At 43.3% G+C, this 24,095-nt stretch overlaps 2 protein-coding genes across 4 annotated transcripts; both read left to right on the top strand.

The window, feature by feature from the left end:
* Nucleotides 1-1,030: 1,030 nt before the first annotated feature.
* LOC103717599 (casein kinase 1-like) lies at nt 1,031-15,833 on the top strand. Of its 3 annotated transcripts, none has more exons than XM_039116718.1 (14): nt 1,031-1,886; nt 2,006-2,046; nt 3,137-3,206; nt 3,292-3,440; nt 3,576-3,671; nt 8,798-8,868; nt 12,244-12,305; nt 12,399-12,462; nt 12,568-12,652; nt 12,798-12,924; nt 13,055-13,128; nt 13,218-13,281; nt 13,383-13,516; nt 15,128-15,833. In XM_039116718.1, the coding sequence occupies exons 1-14, from the start codon at nt 1,811-1,813 to the stop codon at nt 15,431-15,433; spliced, it is 1,419 nt and encodes a 472-aa protein (XP_038972646.1). In that variant the 5' UTR covers nt 1,031-1,810; the 3' UTR covers nt 15,434-15,833. The 3 variants fall into 3 exon arrangements, with proteins under 3 accessions (XP_038972646.1, XP_038972644.1, XP_038972647.1); XM_039116716.1 differs by having other exon boundaries at nt 1,032-1,886; nt 13,380-13,516; XM_039116719.1 differs by lacking the exon at nt 2,006-2,046 and having other exon boundaries at nt 1,033-1,886; nt 13,380-13,516.
* A 3,240-nt stretch (nt 15,834-19,073) lies between these two features.
* Nucleotides 19,074-19,694, top strand: LOC120104507. The gene has a single exon (XM_039115756.1). It carries the CDS (start codon nt 19,074-19,076, stop codon nt 19,692-19,694), a length of 621 nt encoding a protein of 206 aa, XP_038971684.1.
* Nucleotides 19,695-24,095: the final 4,401 nt, after the last annotated feature.

Raw genomic sequence — 24,095 nt, 5'->3', positions numbered from 1 at the left:
TCCCATTATGATTGGCTAAGTAATCTCCAAAAATTTTGTTTAGCATTTGCTTATGAACATGAGCAATTGAATGGATGTTCATGGTTCAGTTTAAACTTAATCAACCTTTATTTAATAGTTTAGTGACTAGATAGCCACTTAAATCAACATGATTGATGGACCAAAAATAACATATCTATGCATGCCTGCTTCATAAGTTACATGCTCGTACAATAAGCATCGGTCGTACACTAGGAAACCTACAAACAAACATATCTATGCATACCTGCTCAATAATTTATGTGATTGCATGGTAAACATGGGCCATGCTATGGGGAAAGGGAATCTTGTATCATCCTAGGTGCTCCATAATAATATTTTAGAGAAAGCAATTTAGTGATCAAACTAATCATGTTAAAATATTTACCAAACTGCTTGCGCGTGCCAAGCTCGATTAATTACAAGATGTGGCTTGGGTTTTTTACGTGTTCGATTCATCATTTGGGTCTAGAATCCTTTCATGTAGAGTTCGCTCGGTAAATTAGAAAAATATTTTAAATATATAATTTAGTGTCACATTTTATCTTTATTTTCAAGCATAGGATAAATTATTTGAATAAATCCTGCTACTTTTCTATGTAAAATCAAATTGTACAATTGATATTGAAATAAGAATAGGACTATTTACCAAAAAATAAGAATAAGACTAAATTCAGATACCTTATCAGCTCCAAGAATTGGAACCATATTAATAAATGTATTCTTTTTAAATAAATTTTGCTTTCCAGCAAAATTTAGTGAATTAGATAATTATAATTTAGTGAATTAGATGGCTTGGACTAAAGAATTGTGGCCCAACCTTTCTTATCAATTTGCAACCGACACGTTTCTCCCATCCCCAGGAACTTTCATGGAGTGTATCCTAAGAAATGGGCCAGGTGGAAATATCATAAACAAAAATATTTAAAAATGCAAATAAAAGAATAAAAAAATGGATTAAAATAAAATAAAAAAACCCAGCGGCCTTTTGTCCCTTTTTGGGCATTATCGCATTCTTTTCCTCCTCTCCAACTCCCTCCTTTTCCGCCTCCGTCTCTTCTCCCCCTCTCTTTTTGTCTCTCTGAACCGACCGACCGTTCACAAATTTGGGAATTTCCCCCGCTTCCCCTGCCCCCCGACGATCTCCCAAAGATCTTTTTTCCTCGCCCTTGTTCGCTGCGTTCGATCTTCCTCCTCGATCGGAGGAGCAGATTTCCCCTTCTTACTCGTTAATACGATCTCACGGCGTGATTCGCGCCGGCGGTGGGGGATTCTAGGGTGTCCGGGTCGGATCGATGGCATGCGCGTTGTTTCCACGGTAATGTGGATCGATTCGTGGGGCCCGGCGGCTTCCGCGGTGGGGATCCTTAGGGTTCTGATTCGGGATGTTGCATTCTGGAATCTGGTGGTGCGGGAATCGGAATGCGGAGGGTCTGGTGATTGGGGTTTCGATTCGGTGGTAATGTAGGTCCCTAACATATTGGGAATGCGAGGAGAGAAGTTACGGGGGTGGTGATCTAGGGTTCGGTGTTGGGGGCGGTGGCGCTAAATCTTTAAAGATTGGAGGAGCATTTATCTGATCCATCTAATTTTGGTTTCGTTGGGATTGTAGTTCTTGAATCTTTAAGGAGTCTCTCGGTTGGTCATACACTAAAAGGTTTCTTTTTTCTTTTAAATTTTTCTGAAATATTCGAGGATTCTTTGTCTAAAAGAAGCAGCTTTTTTGGGGTTCTTGGATTGGCTTTTTGTCTGTTTTCTTGTTTGGATCTTGTCTTTTATTTTATAAATTATCATGGAGCATGTCATCGGGGGGAAGTTTAAGCTCGGGAGGAAGATCGGGAGTGGCTCCTTTGGCGAGCTCTATCTAGGTATTTTTAATTGCTATTTTTTTTTTTTTGGGTATTCATTTGCTTTCTTGTAGTTCGTTTTTCATTATTGTACGTTGATGAGAAAGTTTAATTTTTTTTGTTGGGTTGATTTGGCATAGGTGTTAATATACAGAGTGGAGAAGAAGTAGCCATCAAATTGGTATGTGCTGAAAGTCTTCTTCCACATCTGAAGTCATATAAAGTCTAGAGATCTTTTCAAGTTTTTCTTCTTTTATGTTTGTTTTCCTTCCTTAATTTCTCGGGAGTGTTCCATTTCTGTGGCATGCCATATGTTTAAGAATGGAGTGACTAAATTTCTTTACAAAACTTCTCATGTTTTTCTTTCTTTCTTTCTTTGCTTTTTTTTTTTCTTCTTCAAGATAGCTACTGATGTTATTCTAAAGTAAACCATTCTGTTGGTTTTGGAAAAAGTACTTTCCTCTTAAAATTTAAGCAACTCGGGGGATGCTGGTGTGACACTAGGCAGGCTGCTTATAATATTATATATATATATATATATATATATATATATATATATATATATATATTTGGCTACTACAATTATGTTGCCAATATTCTTCATCATTCATATTTTACTGTTTATATATATTGTGCTGCATTATATATAGGTTCAGTATGAGATCGAGCAACAAGTTACTTCCATATATCTTCTTAAATGTAATTGACCTGGTGTTCACCTATAAGGATCTGACTGTCTTTTTGAGAAGGAAGTTTTTTCTCCCTACTTAACCATGTGACTTGATTTGTGATCGAACAATTCCTCCCTCTGCCTTTCTGGTTTCTGCTTCCTAGAGTTGTAGTCTTAGAGTAAAACATGCAGATTCCTAGTAGAGCATGAAGTTATAGTCAAATCTTATTTTCTTTAAGTAGAATGAGAAGCTGAGTTAGTGTTTCTGGCTTGGTTCATGGACAAGGGTCTTTGCAATATTGAATTCGCAGGAATGAGCTGAGATTACATGTAATGGAAGTGATCCATGGAAAATTGATTTTGGTAAATTTTTATGTATGGTTTTCTGACATTGTTAAGGGATCCATACAGCTGTGGTATCATGTGGGTTACAATGAAACTGGGTAGGAGAGTATAACATGACTACAGAACTTTATTTATGCCTTCATCTCACATCTGTTCAAAATTTTTCTACATAATAGTCTTTATTCACATGTTATATCTTTAGTGTCAACAGATAAATTTTATTTTCTAATTTCCATTTATATACTAAAATCATCAGGAATCTGTGAAGACAAAACATCCCCAGCTTCACTACGAGTCTAAATTGTATATGCTGCTTCAGGGCGGAAGTAAGTTCTAATCTCTGGATATGTGACTCATTTGTTTATATGATCAACCTTGGTGATTTCTTTGTTTTATGCTATTTAAACAAAGCTGGAATTCCCCACTTGAAGTGGTTTGGTGTGGAGGGAGATTACAATGTCATGGTCATTGATCTTCTTGGACCAAGCTTGGAAGATCTGTTTAATTATTGCAACCGGAAATTTTCATTGAAAACAGTACTTATGCTTGCTGATCAATTAGTAAGTGCATCAGTTTCTCATTGTCCACTATTTTACGTTCTTAATGATGATGACTATTTATCAAAACAGAGAGAGAACTTTAACCCTTGGCTACTGATTGAAAAGTATTTCTTACTGAACGACATTTGTACACAGCTTAACCGAGTTGAGTATATGCACTCAAGGGGCTTTCTTCACCGTGATATTAAACCAGACAATTTCCTCATGGGTTTAGGTCGTAAAGCAAATCAGGTTGGTGACTATCTCATTCCTAGAGGTGATACCAGTTTAATGTGAAAATTACATAGTCGGCTTCCATATTTTAGCTTCTAAAGGAAAATGATGTAGTTTTTTAAAAAATCTTTTTTACATTGGTTTATCCTTGAAATTATTATTTCTGGAGTTTCGTAACCAGGAAAAACGAGTTCATAGGCTTATCTATTTAAACAGCATATCTAGATATTTGTCTCCACCAGACTTGATTGCCTATTGGAATTCTAGGAGTTCAGATTTTCATGCCACTTGTAGCTGTCTACATGAAATGTTTGTTCTCTTGACTTCTGGTTACTGTCAGAGTTGATTAACGTTTCCATTGTGTTAAATTAAAAAGTTGGCTTATTGCTTCTTGTTGATTAGATGTTCTCTTAGTATGTCAATGGTGTTATTGAATAATATTCTCATAACGTGGCATATATTGATTTCAGGCTAGGAGTTAAATGGATAACAAATTGAATGCCTTTTTTTAATGCATTCATTTCTTATCATATATAGCTAGTATATACTTGATTTGGAGTGAATTACATAATGGAGGGTGTGATCGATTTCTTCATTTTTTTGTGGGGACATTATGTTTGATATCCTTGATTGAGAGCAAATAATCACACCAGCCTGATGTTGTTGTTATGCTTATTCAAGAGGCATTTGCTGTTAGCATGTTATATCATATGCACTAAATTCATTGCATTCTGAACAGTAGAATTAATATTCACCAATAATTAAAAACTCATAATAACTTCTTTGAGTTATGAAGAGTGAGTTTACATTTATATAATATGGAGTGGGACATATATGGTTAACAACAACAGGATTATGGTACTTGATTATACTACTCTTGGCATATGATAATGTTTTCCATCTCCAAACTATAACCAATGTTCAAGTAAATTTGAGCTTTCAAGTGGCTAAGAGCTTATAATTTTGCCCATTGATGCTTTAGCGCTGCAAGATGAAGAAATAGAATGGTATCCATCATGAAGAAAAGACTTGGAATCTGTCGCACAAAACAAAATTAAATATCACATGTTTCTTTTGGCTTCTTCCCGATTTAGGTAAGCCAAGTTACATTACCTAATATTGACCCTTGATTTGATCAATCTGATTGTTACGAATGTGGTGAAAAATAAGCAAATATTTAGACAAGAATGCAATCACATCATAAGGAGAAATGCCTATAATTCTTAAAATAAATTTGAGAAATATAGGACCCTTTCCTTGACTCAACAATCTCAGGGAGTGATTACTTAGATCAACCTTGAAGAAAACCTCAAGGGGTCAAGAGGATGTCCGAGAGGAAAATGACAAATCTATTTTTGCAATAATACTACAAGATACAACACCAATGTTCTTTTAGTAAGTGTAAGATTCTTATATATTTTTTCAGGGATGTACAATTTTTTCCCATGCAAAAGTGATGGAACTGTGTTGTTGATGAGCTTTATATTCATAAAGTAAAATGATTGCCAGATAGGTGTGGTATTGGTGATATATTGGAGATAGCTTACCCCATATAATATTCACTCCTGACTTTACTAAGAACAGAACCACTGCCCATGTATGCAGCCTCTATGAATGCATAGGTGTGTAGACGCCCCTTGGGCCTAGCTGGCTTTGGTAGATGGCTGGACCACTTAGTGATTACTTAGGTACTTGAATAGGCCTAGGTGGCTCATACATGTGGCATGGCTGTTTGCTGGTCGGGTAGAAATAATGAATCGAGTAGAGAATGTGGGATGGGTAGGGCCTAGTTTGGTTTGGTGGGGCAGGCTGCGTGGGCTTTAAAGGTCAATTCACCCTTAACTCTTTGTCTTCTATCCCTAATGACATTTGGAGATAATAATTAAGGAGATATGAGGAGAAAACATCGACAGTTAACAAGAGACAACAGATTGTGCAACTGTGTTGTTATGTTCGGTACGGAGGCCGGTTTGGCATACCGAATGTCGGTATGCCTTCCATATTGTGTACCGGTATCAAACCGGTATGGTATTGTATGTTCCGTACCATCTGGTTCAGTATTGTATGGCATACCATACCTTAGAGTCTTGGGCCATACTCAGTAAGATCAGGTCACGCGTGAAAGCGTCCCACAAAGTATGATTTGGGAAATAGTTATATTAGAGGACTCTTCGTATTGGATGGGCAGCCCATCCCTATCATGACTCTATCCCAATGGGCAAACAGTCCAATAGATTGAGTAAATCACTTCACCTGGACAATGATAGGCTTCTCCAAAGATAAAGCAATGATGTGGGGCACACCAGGAGCTACTAGACTTGTGTGATGGCCCGCCATTTGGTGTTCTAAGCCTAGGTCCACCTTCCCCTCAGATCAGTTCAGAAAAGAGTCACCAACGTTTTAGACTATCTTTTGCTAATTGGCATGACACCGCACCTTATGAAGTCCCAACACCTTGTAGAAAGCCTAATTGCCTTTAAAAGTTTGACCCTTTGACTATGTGTTCTAATTATGGACGGTATGGCCCGTGATTAGTGTCAAACCCTATTCATCATTTTTTAGTCATCTTATCCCATAAAGGCCTTCCACAATTTGAACTGATCTGCATTTTTTCTTCATTTTCTATGTATTGTTGAGTTTTAAAAAAAATAATTGCATTTCAGATTAAATGATTCTATTATATATATAATATGATTGATAAGTGATAGGAGATATTTCATTTATTTTTATTGGTAATTCTAATTTTCCTCCAAACTTCAGGTACCATCTCCAGCACTTACCCATCGCTGACTCAACAACATATCAATATTCGCTCACATACTTATTTAGGACAAAGAAAGGTTATTTTCTGTTGGAGGAGATGCTTTCCTTGAGGTGTCACATAAGACATTAGTTGCAGACAATTATGAGTGTTCTGACTTAGTAAATTTCCTAAAATAGTGATACTATGACATGTTGAGGTATATACCCCTGTATCTTTGCAGGGGTATGTATGTCTCTCATAACTATAATGAATAAGTCAGATGCTTCATGCAATATAAATATTTAATTACTTAATTGCCGAAGCATCCTATGATGGGAGCATCTTAATGTCAGGTCGGTGAGTGGCAGTCACAAGTGGCAGCTAGTAGTGGCATCCATATCCTCATTGTTGCTGGAACCTTGACAGTGCCTTTTAATCCGGTTGGACCTCTAGTGCACCTGGTATGGTGGGTGCCTGATCTGTTGTTTGTAAAAAATGTTGATTACAAGAAAGACAACTGCTCTTGCAACCATAGTTGTCCAATAGGCCAGGCAACTGTAGGCAATGGACCCTCCTATATGCTAGCTGATTAGGCGATCGCTCAGACGACAAAATTTGTACAAAATTTACAAAATAATCTATACCTTCATCTATTTTAAATATTAAGATTTGCATTGTTTTTAATAAACTTGACCAATAAATACATTGGTAGTAATTAGTGCATGAGTTCTGCTCAAAACATGGCATTTCCTAGCCTATCCTAATTTTGTTGTTTATTCTAAACTTACAGAACACAAGTATGCAACACCATTATTGTCTTAGCTCAAATGATTGAGCAGGCACTTAGAATGATTTTAATTATAAAAGCATCAGGATACTATTGTTGAAAAAAATTTCTTTCCACTATGACAATCTTTGTGACACTAGTAGCAATTACCGAAGATAGATGAAAAGAAAGTAAGATTTTTTGTAAGAGTCTAGAGCATAACAGAACAGGACTAACAGAAAATAAAAATAAAACGATCTCTAACATAAAGGAGAGCATGATTATTCAATTTTCTCTGGCTTTGAAGAAAACTTCCCTTTCCCTCCTTTGAACAGAATTTTTTAAGCTTTCTTTCTTCTACCAAATACTGCTATTCAGCAAATATGAAAACAGAGAAAAAATTTCAGAATAAACAGAGCAGAACAATTTTAACCAAAAAAAATTCTAATTGGGCAAAATTTACAATAAAATTCGAAGCATCGGGAGCACCCCAAAAAAGGTTCATCTAACTCCCTAAACCCTAAATATTTGAACAGAATCATTCAAGTAATTTGAAGAGAAGGAACAATGGTAACAACTACCAATAGTGACTTTTGCTCCCTAGCAGCCATTGCAAAATAAGGATCGGAGGCTTGAGGCAACCCCATCCTTTGGGGACTTAACAAGATGAGAGAGAAAAAAGGAGACAGAGAGGGAGTCAGATGGAGAAATAGAGGAGGGGAGGTAGATAGAATGAAAGAGAAAGCAAGAGACTTATTGGTGAGAGGATGAGATGAAGCGTCATTGTCAACTACTGTGAAGAACTTGCCAGCCATCATGCAAGCCTTGTCGGAGACCGTTCATGGTTGGAAGAGAGTGGAGAGTAGAGTGTTGGCATCATCCAAGGGGTAGGAGAGAGCCAGCCGTAGGTTGGATCTCAAATGAAAGAATGATGAGGTTGAAGGAAATTACCTCCTTTCTTTTCTTCCTTTCATTCTTTTCTTTTATATGGCTTGACCCGACCCAATCTTGACTGAGTCTCTTGTATTAGTTGTTAGTCTATTTGTGCTGGGCTAGTTGATTGCCTATTAAAATTGGGTGGCCTAGGCAACACCAGAGTGCCCAGGAAGGCACCTAGATTGCTTGGTGATCGCCCATGTTATGGGCTGTTTAAGCAGGCCTGGCCCAGGCGCCTAGGTGGGCGCTCGTGACAACTATGCTTGAAACTTGAGCACTGTAACAAGAACCATCAGAGAATACCAGCATTTGATTATTTGTTGCAGTATTGTTGTTCGCAATGGACTGGTAAAAGTAAAGAGGATATTCATCATGAATGTCAAACAAACTAAGCCAGATAGTGGGAAAAATTAGGTTTGCTTTTTTCTTTTCTGATTTAGTGCCATATATGCAATATAAGTTTCTGCTGGTTTCCCACTGTTGCATTGTTTGCCTTTACCTATTCAACTTTTCATTAGTTGTACATCAAGAATTCTGATTATGTATTTAGAGTTTAAGGTTTTGCATATGCATCTTCATTTGATGTTAAATTGCTAGTGCCACTGGATAAATGAACCTTCATGTATTATATTTTATATTCCAACCCAAAATTTGACAGCATCATTTCATGGTAATTTGACATTTTTCTCTCTATATCAGGTTTATATTATAGACTATGGCCTCGCAAAAAAATATAGAGACCTGCAAACTCATAGGCACATACCTTACAGGTGGAGTCATTTACTTCTTATATCACTTTCAGATTAAAGGTTGCCTTTCCTGCATACTGGTATTAAAGAATTTAATTTTGTACTTATTGTTATATTTATTTATGAGCTGAACTTGAATTTGATTACGCCATTCAACTTGTAGTTTTGTTTAAGAAGGTCATGTTTGATACTGTGGAATAAGAAAAGGAGCTGTATACATGTTGCTACATATTCTTTAAAGCACAAGATCAATTGCTGCAAAAGAACTAAAATGGAGTCAAGGTGGTTTCTTCCATAAACACTATTTCTAGCCTTTGTATGAAGGTGCCTAGCTTCTCAAATTTTCATTCCAGTTAACTTACACGAAGTTCAGATATCTAGCAAACCTCTAGTAGCTAGACTAGATATTTTTCAGATGAGTTGATTAGTCTTCACAGTCATTTCAGAGGCATATTCCTTCACCCTCTAGAACTCTTTAAATCCTCCAAAAACAAGTGAACCACTTTATTGAAGTTGGTCAAACATGGGTTGCTAACTTCAATTAACGGTCTGATGATTGACATGGCGGTGGGTCATTTTGCTAGATTGATTCTCTTAAGCCCATTGTTTCTCTTGTTTTTGATGCTAGACTACTTGAATTCAGCCCCTAATTCAGCCTGCTTTGAAGTGAACCAATTGCTTCAGTGACTTCAGTCATATGTGACTGGCTCAAACCCCTTGTTTCTCCTGTTCCTCGAAGTAGATTAATTCAATTCAGCCTTGAGTTAAACCTGCTTCACGAAGTGAACCAGTAGGTTCAGTCAATACTTAATTTGTGAATCGGCAAGTTAAATAAGCAATTTGTTTGAAGATGTGTAGTCCATACTGCGTATACTTTTCAGTTATCATACACTATTTACTTGGGCTAACAACTAGTCTTTGTGCGTACCAATTTTCTTGCTCTCTCTTCATCATTGTCCATTACCTTTATTGATTCATATGCATCATCACTATATTTAGTTATCTCTTAAGGAGAAATTAAATGGCAGAGGCATTGAAGAGGGATTTATGAAGATTTCTAGACATTGTAGTGGCAAGTGTACCTTTAACTTATGTGAACAATTAAAACCAAAAGTTGAACTGTGAGTTATCAATAATCATATCAATTTATCTCTGGAGTTTTCTGAGATTGACACAGCGCTGTCAAGATTGTGCTTGAGGAAATGAGATTTTGATTCCCAGAAAAGTAGTTTAGATAAAGTGACCTTGTATTTCATTTGTGTTTCTCTGTCACTAGGAAAATCATTCGCTCTGGATTAATACTTTAAATGATCTTTGGAAGTGTATATAGGATTTTCTTGGGTCTTTATATCGAAATACTCTGTATTTTGTATCTAAAGCATAAAACAATAGTCAGATCATATGCGCACAGTGGTCTGATCATCTATTTTCAAGGTCTTTAAATATCCAAGCCCTTCCTGTTATCTATAGTGTATAGATTGTTCATACTTTGCCTATGCTGTTATTTATGACTGCAACTTCGTTGGACTGGGTGGGTTTAGGCCAGACCATACCTGACCCAAGCAAGAAAATATCCAGCGCAAACCCAGCCTGAAAGCAAACTCAGAACCAAAACCGAAATCCCACTTTTTATTCCATAATCTTGAACTCAAAGACAGATTACGTTCGTTAAGGTTAGGTTGGAACAGGTTGATTCAGAAAAGATCCATTTTGACAAATATTTGTATGGTTTGGGTAGGGATAGGGTCTGGTCGGACCCTTCAAATAGGCCTTAACCATCGGCTTTAGGGTGTTTTGTGTTGGGAGCCCATAGCAGGAATTCTTTGAGTCTGTCTCAAGTTGGGCAGGTTACCCAACCTTTCCACTTGAAGCTCACCAACGTGACTTACACTTTGGTTGACTTAGGCCATTATTGGTTTGTGAATAAACTGGAATAAACCTGGAAAAACCCTGCCTTTTCAGCTTTGTTCTCCCAACAAACTTTTTTGCAATAAACTGGGATAAGCCTGAATAAAACCCACTTATCTAGCTTTGTTTTGCTAAGCAACATTTTTGGCTTCAGAAGAAAGCATGTTAAAGGAAGGGTACTTTTGGAATTTCAGAGAAGCTGAAAGTGCCGTTTAGGTACTTTCTCCACTTTAACTCAGATGAAGCTATTTCGTGAAAATGGTTGAATAGTTTAATCTGAAGTTGTGTAGCCTATTCCTTCATTTTGCCCCTAGTTTATTCCTAATATTTAAATAACCCAAATAAAGCTACACTGGAATCTAACAGGGTCCTGATTATGTATAAATTACTTGGCAGATATTTGGTATGACCATTTTTAAGGAACCCCCCGATACAACACAAATTACTTTGAGAGATGCAACACAAAAAGGAGATGATAAAAAGGTTCACAACTTCACAGCAAAACCCTCTTCTAGCTAATTACTCGACTGAATCCTTTGTCTCCCAGAATTCACTAAATTAGTAGACCTCATTATTTTCTTCTTAGATGGATCTCAGCCTCTAAAGTCTGTGGGAGTCTAGCAACTTATGGCAGCAGCTAGTGCTTGAACTCTTCTTTGGTTTGGTTCGAGGCTAAGTTGCAAAGCAGCAAACATCACAGAAACATATGCATGCACGCGTGCATCACAGACACATGCATGAATGTATCAATTACATGCATGTGTGCATGCATGCATGGACACATGGCTTCTTGAATGGCTATTACACAGGGATCATGAAGGAATGGCCCGATTTTTTTTCTGGAATGGCTTCTCTTGATTTGGAGTATGAAATAAGATGATCTTGATTTGGACCGGGCTTCAGCCTTGGCATGTATGGTTGGCTTGCCCAGACCTGGTTCCAATAGATTTTTGTGCTTTAGTTGGACTGGGGCCTCAAGTACATAAGTTTCTCAAGTATGAGACTTGGTTTGATCCATGGTGCCATAATCACTCTCATGCATGGAACTATATTAAACTGTTATTGTTATTTCTGATAGTTTGTTTGTCTAAAATTTGAAACAGTTCCAATGCCATCTTTTATTGTTTTTTTGGTAAACTAATGCATATGAGGTTCCCATTTATATTTGTGATCCCATGTATGCAAAAGTATCAGTATAGTATACATATGCATTTATATATGCATGTTTGATATGTTTCATGCGATGTTATTCATACTTTGATGTGTGAAACATGTTATGGTTCCTTATAATTCAGTTTCGTTATGGTTATACCTTGGCTACCATTTTCCTTAATGTGTATGCTTGTCTCATTGACAATAATTTTGAGAATATGCCTTCTTTCAAAATTCATATCACCATATGTGCAAGTCATTTTTCATGAGATACTTGTTAGTAAATGTTTGCCTTCTGGTGCATTTACTGAAGATGTAATAAATCCTCTTTTACAGGGAGAACAAGAATCTTACAGGAACGGCAAGATATGCCAGTGTCAATACTCATCTTGGAGTTGGTCTGTGTCATGCCTCGCATATTTTAACTGTCTGCCAGTTTCATATCCTCCAATATTTCAGCATATCTTTGTTCTTACTTTATGTTCCTGCAGAACAAAGCAGGAGAGATGATTTGGAGTCTCTTGGTTATGTGCTTATGTATTTCCTAAGAGGAAGGTTAGTTCTGTGATTTCTGTTTCTTTTTCTTTTACCATGTGATGGATGCTTATATGGTTATGCTTCTTTTATGTTCTTATTACTTTTTCGGTATTTGCACTTCAGCCTTCCCTGGCAGGGTTTAAAAGCTGGCACTAAAAAGCAGAAATACGACAAGATTAGTGAAAAGAAAATGCTTACTCCAGTTGAGGTACTTCAAAATGTTCTCATGTGTTTTTTGTATCTTTCTATTACATCAAGGTATTTAATGATCTTAAGTCTGATGATCCTATGATTGCATTTCCAATGGAATCATGGGGAGGTTAATAGATATATTGCAAAACATTGTGAGGCAGGTGCTGTGTAAATCATATCCATCAGAGTTTATTTCATACTTCCACTATTGTCGATCATTGCGTTTTGAGGACAAGCCAGATTATTCTTATTTGAAGAGACTTTTCCGTGACCTCTTTGTTCGAGAAGGTTGGTCTGGTTAATATGTTTCATGTTGATTTTGTAATATTTTCCAATATTAGTTGCACTCAAACAGTGAAATTCTGTCTGCTTTTTTTCTAAAATATGCTACCCAGTTCCTGACAAAAGCGCTACACAGGTTATCAGTTTGATTATGTATTTGACTGGACCGTATTGAAGTATCCCCAGATTGGTTCCAATCCTAGAGTGAGAGTATGTGCTATAAGATGCCTTACATGTTCTGAATTTGGCCTATATTGCTTCTCTCATGTGCTTATATTGCATTGTTTCTTATTTTTCAGCAGCCCAGTGGAAGAACAGGTGGAACTGTTGTACCATCTGCAGAAAGGGTAGAAAGAACTTCAGGTTGGTTTTCTAATTTTGGTAAAGTTATTAACTGGGAAGGACCAGCACGTGATCTCAGAATCTCTGACAGTTTAAGATTTCTTTCTCTTTTTTTTCAGCAGGGCAAGAAGTTCGTGATAGGTTCTCTGGTGCAGTTGAGGCATTTGCTAGGAGACATGGTTCAGGTACTGGTCAACATGGAGAAAATTTGAAGCACAAAGCTTTGGAGGATTCATTGTTATCACCCAAAGAGGCTGTAAGTCAGTGGTTTCTGACATTATTCATTCTTCCATGGATCAAAAATTGTCCATGAACCTCATGCTTGATTGAGTAGAAATAATGAGCAGAGTTATGATATCCATGTATTTGTTTTTGATTTATGTGCTCCACTGTTATATTGCATATTTGTGTATTACATACTTGACTGAAGCTTACTGAGCATTTATTTCCATAACCTCATCTTCCATTAAAAGTATTGCACCTTTTTTTGTGCCATAATTACTACACATCTATGTGCAGTCATCTTATGTAGAAGCATATTGCGATCATCTTATGTGCAATCTCATGCCAAGCTTATTACAAGCATCTTTATGTACAATCTGTCAAGTTCGTCATATGCATCCGCTCAAGTGCCTAGGAGGTCCAACCTCGGCGCTTTGACAACCCAACTACCTAGGCACCTAATGCTTTCCGGGCCTTTAGGTGAGGTGGCCACCGAAGCACCCGAAGCACCTAGATGGCACCTAGGCGGGCGCCTGGCTGCCTAGGGCCGCTTTTCCTAGGCAGGCGCCTTGTTCATTGATTTTTTGAAGGCACTAAATCTTAAGAAGTTCTAACATGTTCGCTATGGTAGTAATTGTTGCTTGAATGTGTTATATTCTGGGAATCTTTAAATTCTTTAAGTCACCTAATAGAAAAAATATTAAGTAAAACTAAAGTAATTAAATCAAAGATTTTACTATTGCATAACTTATGTAGTTGACAACTATCCTGTTTATCAATATGATTTTCTTTAATATGTCTTCTCTGAACTTTATATGACTCTATATATGAAGCCATACAATTGTATTAACTTTTATATTTTTTGTAACTCAGGCACCAGCTGGCTGCCTAAGTTTGCAGCTGGGCCTTCAAAGGGTTAAGAACCTAGGATCGCCTAGGCAATTTGAGTCATTTGACAACCTTGCCATCCATGAAGTACAATATTGAAGTTTAGTTTAATTTTGTGTTAAAGAAGTGCTCTTAGAAGTTAATCTCTTTTTTATAGGGGCAGTTATCTTGAATTATTAAATATTAGGATTTTAAAGATTGACCTTATGGATGGCCTTTTTGAGATCTACATTTGTTTCCCTTTGTGATCTTTAAGAGAACATTTGATAGTAAAAATGGGAGGAATGTATATGATTCTTTCCTTGAAAAACATTGCAGAAATGAAGAGCAGTAGGGTAGCACTATCTTAGATTGATTTAGGAGTCTTGATGCTAGATATGCAACAACTCTGCTTGGTCATTTGGAGCAACTTATGGCTGCAGTCGAGGGAAGATGTTTATAAATATTCTTTACATGTGGTAACTATTAATTCTTTATTTGTGATAAACTATCATTTTTTTGACTTAGTCTTACTCATATACATATGTATATTTATCTATCTATTGCATGGAAATTTTGACACTTTTGGATGCCATACATAGTCTAGTATCTTTTCTTCCCTTTTATTTAGCTATTATTTGAATTATTACAGCACAATTAATGGAAATCACATGATTTTTGTTGCCTTTTTTCTGCTTTTATGACAAATGGAATTCTTCTCTAAATACTTTTTGTTTCTCAATGAAGTATGATTAACAAGGTATGCTTTGACTTCTAGGTCCATGATTCAGACAAAACCCATGCATCCTCTTCTCGAAATGGCAGCACGTCAAAGAGGGCGGTCATTTCAAGTAGCCGGCCAAGTTCTTCCGCAGATCCTAATGATCAGCAATTAAGTCGCACAAGCCGGTTGGTCTCGAGCAGCACCAGCAGCCGTCCATCCGCCACCCAGAGGCTCCATCATTCGGGACCTGAGCCAAGGGTCTCGTCACTCGCTCGAAAGGCCACGGGAAGGGTTTCCCGTGATGAACCTCCTCACCGAAGCTTTGAGTTCCTCTCGATCAGTGGCGATAGGAGGAAGTGAGAAGAAAGCGGTCAAGAGGTCAATTGATAAGAAGCGTTGCTGCCCTTTTAAAGGACTCAATATTCTTTGGCATTCCATCAACATTTTCATGAGCATGTCATACTAATTGTCTGCTCATATCATTTTCTACCTATTGGGGATGAGATCTGCCTAATAGGCAAAAATATCCTTCTCATTGGCATATATAATTCCCAATTGGTGGTCATAAGGTGCTTAAAAGCGTTTCAATTGGTTGACTATTGTCATTGCTTATTCTTAAGGATCAAAGGAGCAGTATGTTCTCATTCCGAGTCTGCTCGGGCCTTGTGTGTTGTAGGCTCACTACAAGGATGTGTGTGTTCCCGCAAGAGCGTTATATATGAGACATATTCCAATAAAATACTGCTTATGTTTCATGGTATTTTGCTGTTCCTCAGAAAGTTTTCTTTGTAAACATCTACAGATTACATTTGTATCTACTCTTCAAATTGATCCCATCTTGATAAGCCGGTGAGAATTATCTGAAACCGGTTTGTCACTGATCCAGTGGTTAGCCGGTCTATCCATTTGTGACTTATGCACCATGCCTGCTAACTTCGATACAAGTTGGAGGGGATCCAAGGATTAAGAGGCTTGAATGGGGACTTCAACTGCAAGATGGTAGAATCCATTCAGCCTCAACTGGCAGCGTCAATGATCTTGAAGCCATAATTCCTTTTATGGTGAGTGGTGGCGATGGCAACCTTGCAGCCAACATGTCTCCCTCTTCCTCTCTCTCTGGCGATGAAGCGCCAATAAGCAATGATATCTAGCGAGCAAGTAGAGGGTGATCGGTAGGAGATGAAGATGAATTGGAAACTCAGCATTTCAAGAGTAAACGGACTGTTACTGCTAACCGATCATTTCTTTGCTTGAAAATTGTTTATAAGAGTGCTAATTTAAGGATGGCTGGATATTCGTGCAATATCAACATGCCCTATGCCATGACAACGATGGAGCTGTGGATCATCGTTTGGTGTTGCTTTCTGTGTTCTGTTCTTTTTTTCTTCCAAAAATCCGAGAAGAAATATGAAGCAGACTGAACGTGTATGATGAAACCCTTGTAATTTCTAAATTGGTTGGGAAATCTTTAGAGATTAGAACATTTGGTAGCAAAGATTTATTGCTCCTATAAAAAGTGAAACAAAAGCAAGAAATAGCAGGAGTTTCGTGCTATCTTCAACATCAACTGCATATAGTGTTTCACTAATTTGTAGAGAAATACAACACAATATCAATAATGATACCAGACAGGCCTTATTTTTTAAAATGCATTCCTTCTCGATGAAGCAGAAAGTTACCGTTGAAACTTAAGGGGCAGCTTTTTGTGGCGAAGCGCAAGGAATGGCAAAAATTGGAGGACTGCGAACGACTCTTTAGAGTGAGAAACTCTGAGGAGAGAGAAAATTCCGTAACAGCTATCTTCACCGGTGGTCGGAGTGCTCTGCTGCTGGCCGGTGTTCGGTGGCGGAGAACGAGGCGGGCTAGCTATTGCCTGCCCTGGTTCGAGGGTTCTTTTCTTTGCAGGTGCGAATGGGCCGGAAGAAGGGGAAGCAGCCGTTGGTGGGAGCGACGGGCTCGGTAGGGGAGCAGGCGTCGGGGGCGCCGATGGTGGAAGGAAATGGTCCGACGGAGCTGCCCGCGGAGCCGATGAAGAGGACGTGGGCGCAGGTCGCTGCTCAAGGGAAAGGTACGCTATTGGGGGGAAAGGGGAGCGGCCCGCTGACCGGGCTCGGCCTGGACCGTGGGTTACTCACCGGCTGACGGAGTCGGAGGTGGCTCGCTTGAGCCACCACTTCTCGTCAGTCTTTGAGCTCCCGGGGGAGCCCATCGAGGCGGCACGCCGGGAGTGGGATGGCCTCACCGTGGTTGGCCGGAGCCTCGGTCGGCGGGTGCCGGTCGAGTGGGTGGCCAAGGACGTGGCCGCCCGGCTCAAGAATGCAGGCGAAGTGGTGGCGGTCTCCCTCGCCGAGGACCACTTCGCACTGCGGTTTAGGTCGCCGGAGGGCCGGGACCGTGCCCTGGTGGAGGGGCCCTGGGTGGTGGCGGGGCAACTTCTTGCCCTGGAGCCGTGGTCGCCGGATTTCTTACCTAGGGAAAATCCGGTGAACACGGCGGTGGTCTGGCTCCGGCTGCCCGGGCTTCCTCCAGAATACTGGTCGACTTCGACCATCATGGATATAGCTGCCAAGGCAGGGCGGCCTTTGGCAGTGGATGGTGTCATGGAGGGACGCCGTGCCATGGGGTTTGCGCGTGTCAAGGTGGCGATTGACGCCGCCGCCCCCCTCCTCCCCGGAATCCGGATACTCGGAAGGACGAAGGCTCTCTGGCAGCCGTTCGTCTTCGAGAATATCCCGGATTTCTGCGAGCAATGTGGTAGGATCGGCCACCTCGAGCTAGGATGCCCATTTGGGGTTCCGGCGACGACGGGAGTGAGCCTACCGGGGGAGGTGGCTCCCGGGCCGATCTATGGCCCGTGGTTGGTGACATCTCGCGCCCGGCAGCCACGGGAGCAAGTGCCACGGTCGGGGAAGGCGACGGAGCCCTCGCGTGGGCCGCCGACGCAAGCGGGGAAGGTGTCGGAGCCCTCCGGTGGGCTTCCCCCTTCTCGGCCCTCCTCGCCGGCCGCCTCGCCTAGGCCTCCGGTGTCACCACCGGACCTAGAAGGTTGGCAAAAGCCGACCAAAGTGGCCCGTCGCCACTCCCCGCCGGTGGTGGTAGAGGCCCCGGCTTCCGGTGGGCAGAGAGGGGGCTCCCGTGTTGACACGGTCATGGGACGTGTTGACTCGGCAACAGGGGCGAGTTCGAGCTCGAGTGGGCTGTGTGAGGTCCGGGCCGGCCAGTTGGTTCAGGCCGGGCCGGCTGCTGGTTGGGTGGGTCCGCACATGGACCTGTCCAAGAAGCGGCCCAGAAATGCTGGGCCGCTACTGGATGTGGCCCGTCAACCCGGTAAGGGGCGCGCGGGACCCACGGGAGATCGAGATCGCGTGAACCGTGTGGTTCACGCGGTGAATCGCGCGACGGGCTCCCAGGCCCGTCGCGCGGTGGAGAGAGCGTGGCCCAGTTTGGCTGGGCCACGCGTAGAGGACTCAGGGAAGGCCCCTGTGGACGGGGGCTTTCCACTGTTCATGGCCCACTTGGGGCCTGCTGTTGGGCCTGAGTCGCTGGCTTTGCTGGCGGGGCCCAGTGAGTCTGGGTTCCAGTTTAGGGCCCAGGCCCTGGGGGTGGTTCCGCCGTCTGAGGTTCCTATTACTTTGGGCCCTCTAGAGGTGGAGGTGGGACAGGGGGTTGTGGTCGCGAGTGGGCCCGATTTGGGCGATGCGACTATGGCTAGTGCACTCCCTGTTTGCGGAGACTGCCCTGCGAGGGACCCTCTGGCAGGGCGGGACGTGCCTGCATTCGTGGAGCCAGGGGTAGGGGACTCGAGTAGCCTTGAGGGGGCGGTTAGTAGGTCCGCTGATCATTCGACGGTTGTTCAACGGGTGAAGGCGGCAGTCTTACGAGTCGTGTCCGGGGCTAGCGTCGATGAGGGTCTGCGAGACGACCCTGATCATGAGTTGATGATGGACCCTGCGGCCCAGAGGGTGGATGCACCTGTGGCCGACCTCTCGGATTTTTCCCCATGAGGATTCTTGCGTGGAATTGTAGAGGGGCGGCTAAGCCGGCCTTCATGTCTTCCTTTAGGCGGTTGGTTCAGATCCATAGTCCAGAGATCTGCCTTCTCTATGAAACACGACTATCCGGTAGTGGACTGGATCGTGTAGTACGCCGGTTTGAGGTCGACTGGGAGTCATATGTAGTTGAGTCCCAGGGGCTGTCCGGGGGTATTGTGGCTCTGTGGAAGCGGGGTGGGGCTACAGTCGATGTGTTCCATAACTGCTCCCAACAGGTCCTGATGATTATTTCGGCACCTAACGCCGCACCATGGGTCCTGAGTGGTGTGTATGCTAGCACTGACCATCGGACCAGAAGGGTCCTGTGGGATGAGCTCACCCACTTAATCGCTCAGGGTCTTCCAACGGCGATAGTGGGTGATTTTAATTGTATCTTGGAGGGGAGTGAGAAACGTGGAGGTAGGGCTTTTTCTGACACTGTGGATAGGAGGGAGTTTAGAGACTTTCTCTCACGAAACGGCCTAGTGGATCTAGGATTCTCTGGCCCGCAATTTACTTGGTGTAATAACCAGTCTGGCCAAGCCAGGGTGTGGGAGCGGCTCGATAGGGCTATTGCTTCCTCTGACTAGCTTACCAGATTTCCGTCCTACAGGGTTAGTCATCTACCCTGGATTGCTTCGGACCACTGTCCTTTGTTGATTTCGACTGTATCTGGTTCTTCTCACCAGTGCCCCTTCCGCTTTGAGAAGGTTTGGTTGTCTCTCCCTCAATCCTGGGACATTGTCCGAGGAGCTTGGAGTCTGCCGGTTTGTGGTGACCCCATGCAGAGGGTTTCACGTAAATTGGAATTGACTAAGCGTCGGTTACGGCGTTGGAACCGTGAGGTAGTGGGGGATATCTTCAGGAGGTTGGAGGAGGTGGAGGCTGCGATTGCCGACCACCAAAGTAGAGAAGACCAGATGGGTGCGCTCCCCGAGGCCGATATGGTCAGCCTTCGGGGTCTCCTCGCCACTCACCACTCGATCTTGCGGCAACATGAGATCTTCTGGAGGCAAAAATCCAGAATTCAATGGGTCAGAGAGGGTGATCGAAACACTAGTTTCTTTCACCGCTCTACGATTATCAGGAGGCAGAGGAACATGATTCGATCCTTGCGGGATGAGCAGGGTCACCGGGTTGAAGGCGATTCGGCCATCACCCATATCCTGCTTGATTTCTTTCGCTCTCGTTGGACGGAGGATTGTGAGTCCGATCCTGCCGGTCAGCTCCCGAGGGCTGTTTCCCAAATCAATACGACTGAGAACGCTATGTTGGTTCGTCCAGTGACGGAGGGGGAGGTGCGTGAGGCTATCTAGGCACTCGGTGCGGATAGGGCCCCTGGTCCAGATGGTTTCGCACCTTTCTTTTTCCGGAGATACTGGGGTATCGTTCGGACTGCAGTGGTGGAAGCGGTCTTGTGTTTTTTCAATCAGGCAGGTATGCCCGACGATTGGAAAGCCACATTTGTCACGCTTATACCAAAGCGTCAGGACGCGGCCGAGCCGAGTCATTTTAGGCCGATCAGCTTGTGTAATACTTTATACAAAGTTGTGGCAAGAATACTGATGGATCGTATGAAGCCCCTCCTCTCCGGCATTATCTGTCAGGAGCAGGGTGCTTTTGTGAGGGGTCGGAGTATCTCCGACAACGTTATGGTGGCCTAGGAGATGATGTGGGATCTTCGACGGGCCTCGCAGCGGCGGAGTTTGATGGCCGTCAAGCTAGATATGGAACGAGCTTATAATAGAATCAGGTGGAGTTTTCTTAGGCTAGCTTTGGAGAGCCTGGGGTTCCATGAGACTTGGATTGGGTGGGTTCTGGGGTGTGTCCGGGGACCGAGGTTCTCTATCTTGGTCAATGGCTCCCCATCTCCTTTCTTCAGTTCTACTATGGGGCTTCGGCAGGGATGCCCGTTATCTCCGTATCTATTTATTATTTGCTCTGATGTCTTGTCTCGGGCATTGCGGGCTGCGTGTGCTGCCGGTGAGTTGGGGGCCTATGTCCCAGCTCTGGGGGCCCAGCCGATATCACACTTACTATTTGCCGATGACTGTCTCCTCCTGACCCGGGCTCGCGTAGCTGATGTTCAGGCTATCAGGAGGGTTTTGGGTGCCTATTGCACGGTATCCGGTCAGAGAGTGAATGGCCAGAAATCCTCCATCTCCTTTAGCCCTAGCACATCACTCAGGGTTCGACGGGGGATTCGGAGGATTCTGGAGATGCCTGAGCAGGATGGGACCTGGACCTATCTGGGTGTTCCGATCTCGGGCAGGAGACTGCGAGTTTCTGAGTGCACCGGGATGGTGCAGCGGGTTCAGAGCAGACTAGAGGGCTGGAGGGCAGCGTCCCTGTCTATGATGGGCAGAGTCATGCTGATTCGAGCTGTACTGGGCTCCATGCCCATCTATCTTATGGCAAATACGGTGGTGCCAAGGTCTGTTTTATTGAAGATTGAGCGACTTCTTCGGGGCTTCTTATGGGGCTCACATGGAGGGGGTCGTGGCGTGCACATGGTGGCATGGGAGCGCATCTGCCTTCCCCTCAGGGAAGGTGGTCTAGGGGTGGTGTCTCTCCTGGAGAGACGAGAGCTACTTCTTGCCCAGCATGCTTCCCGTCTCATCCTGGAGCCGCAGGGGCTCTGGAGCCGGATTATGACTATCCGCTATGGGGGGGCAAGCCCGGAGGGCTGGGCCCGAGGAGGGCGGAGATGCTCCTTTCTATGGCGTGAGATAGCGACGTACTTGCCATTGGTGTCGAGTCACACCCGATGGCTGATAGGCGACGGACGTAGCATCGATGTAGCTGGTGACCCATGGGTCGACGGCCTCCCGCTGCGGCTTTGGCCGACTATGGTTAGTGTCGAGGCTGGGGAGGGTCTACAGGTTTGTGATCTCATGACCCCCGGGGTGGCTGGTTGGGATGAGACTCAGTTGGCCCGTTTGTTCGGGCAATCTTTGGCGGAGCGGGTTCGCTCACTACCGTTACCACAGAGTGGCGGACCAGATGTACGTGTGTGGGGTTCCTCAACCAGATCCAGGGTCAGGATGGGCGATCTCTCCCATATCCTGCGGCAGGATTATGAGCCTGGCCCGGATTTTGCCTGGATCTGGCGATTGGGGCTCCACCCGAGGGTCGCGTTGTTCCTCTGGAAGGTGGCCTGGGACCGTCTTCCTACGAGAGCTGTACTCGCAGGTCGAGGAGTGAGGATCCCATTGGTGTGTGGGGCTTGTGGTGTGGCCGAGACGGTGGACCATGCCCTGTTTCGGTGCACATGGGCTAGGGGCACTTGGCGGTTGGCAGGGGTTCCACCGGTGATATGGCGATGTAGGGACCTGTTCTTACAGGCCATGCGTCAGGGATCGGAGTCCTTGGTGCTGCGTCAGGAGGCTGTCCGAGCTACCTGTATTGCCTACCAGATCTGGTTGGCCAGGAATGCTCGTACCTTCAGCGAACGACGTATGTCGCCGCGATTTGTTGTCGAGAGTGCCCGCGCTCAGGCGGCGGAGCTGTGTTACACTATCCCTGTTGGAGGGACCTTGATAGCTCGGGACACCTGGGGTTCCCACTCTGCTTCGGCAGCCTCTCGTACGGTGTTTTTTACCTGGGAGTCCCCACCCCCGAGTTTCCTCAAGGTCAACTTTGATGGGTCTGTTTTGGATGGTGGCACGCGGGGAGGCGCGGGTTTTGTTATCCGGGACCCGTGTGCCAGGGTTGTGGCTGCCAGTGGCAGTCAGTTATTTGACACTTCAGTTCCCAGCGCGGAGCTGACAGCAGCCTGGGCAGGCCTTCGCCATGCCCGGTGTGTCTTACGGGCTAGGTCCATTATCCTGGAGGGTGACTCAGCCACCATTGTCAGTTGGATCCAGGGGGGTCCAAGGCGTGGCGGGTGTGACCATCCCTTGCTCCGTGACATTTGGGTTATGGCGAGGGATGGATGGGCCTTTCGGGCCAAGCATATTTACCGTGAAGGTAATGGTGCTGCGGATTGGGTAGCTGCGTATGTAGCTTCTCACTCCGGAGACACCTTATGGAGTGGCGATGGGGAGTTGCCTTTGGCACTCCGAGGTATTTTATTTTCTGACTTTATTGGGTGTATCCGGTCTCGTCAGGTCTGATCCACCCGCATTAGCAAAAAAAAAAAAAAAAAAAAAAAAGCGCAAGGAATGGCTGTCATGCATGAAGGGATTGCTACTACCCTTAGGCACGCTAGGCAAACCGAGAAAGAAGCGCAATTTTCAAGCCCTGCAAAGGGAATATAATCTTGGATTGGTGTATTTCTTTTATTTTATTTTTATAAAACAACTCTAAATTATATAGATTGAGAGAGAGAGAGAGAGACACACACACACACACACACACACACACACACACACACATATATATATATATATATATATATATATATATATATATATATATATATATATATAGAGAGAGAGAGAGAGAGAGAGAGAGAGAGAGAGAGAGAGAGAGAGAGACCCTTTACTCAGAACTAGCAAGGGTCTGCCAAACGAATGTGGCCAAAACTGAACTCGTCATGGCAGCTCCGATCCCCTTTACTCAGAACTAGCAAAAGGTCAGCCAAACACCAGTTACTCGGCATGGAGAAAACAAAAGAATGTAACCCAAATTGACCTGGTCATGGCAGCTCTACCAGTTGAGGGTGTACCCATGGAAGTCGGTAGAGAGGGAAGGGAAGGGATGACCCGTTTGAGATCTTTGTCCCGGTTGGGCAGCTACAGGCAACAGTTTGGAGCCAAGAGAAAAGAGGGGAAGAGCATGGATGGACAGCAGAATAGCAGGGTAGGAGGGAGAGAGATCAGGGAACAGGGCCACCGGGGGTGAAAAAATATCATTAGTGGATCGTGTAAGTTCTTATGCAATTCCAGACCATTATCATACGGATTAACAAAATCTAGATCATTGTCAAGTTGTTGGTTGAAAACAAATTTCAACTCCCACTATGTACAACCAAATGACGGTCTTACAAA

The sequence above is a fragment of the Phoenix dactylifera genome, chromosome 2, assembly GCF_009389715.1.
Source record: "Phoenix dactylifera cultivar Barhee BC4 chromosome 2, palm_55x_up_171113_PBpolish2nd_filt_p, whole genome shotgun sequence".
NCBI lineage: Eukaryota > Viridiplantae > Streptophyta > Magnoliopsida > Arecales > Arecaceae > Phoenix > Phoenix dactylifera.
Note: the sequence above shows the minus strand (reverse complement) of the source record. Positions and strands in the feature narration are given on the sequence as shown.

What these genes read in the sequence shown, in the direction of transcription:
- LOC103717599 (XM_039116716.1), top strand. Translation starts at nt 1,811, where the DNA reads ATGGAGCATGTCATCGGGGGGAAGTTTAAGCTCGGGAGGAAGATCGGG. An exon ending in TATGCTGCTTCAGGGCGGAA is followed by an intron (nt 3,207 to 3,291) that starts GTAAGTTCTAAT and finishes ATTTAAACAAAG; the next exon opens with CTGGAATTCCCCACTTGAAG. An exon ending in CATAGGCACATACCTTACAG is followed by an intron (nt 8,869 to 12,243) that starts GTGGAGTCATTT and finishes CCTCTTTTACAG; the next exon opens with GGAGAACAAGAATCTTACAG.
- LOC120104507 (XM_039115756.1), top strand. Translation starts at nt 19,074, where the DNA reads ATGAGGATTCTTGCGTGGAATTGTAGAGGGGCGGCTAAGCCGGCCTTC.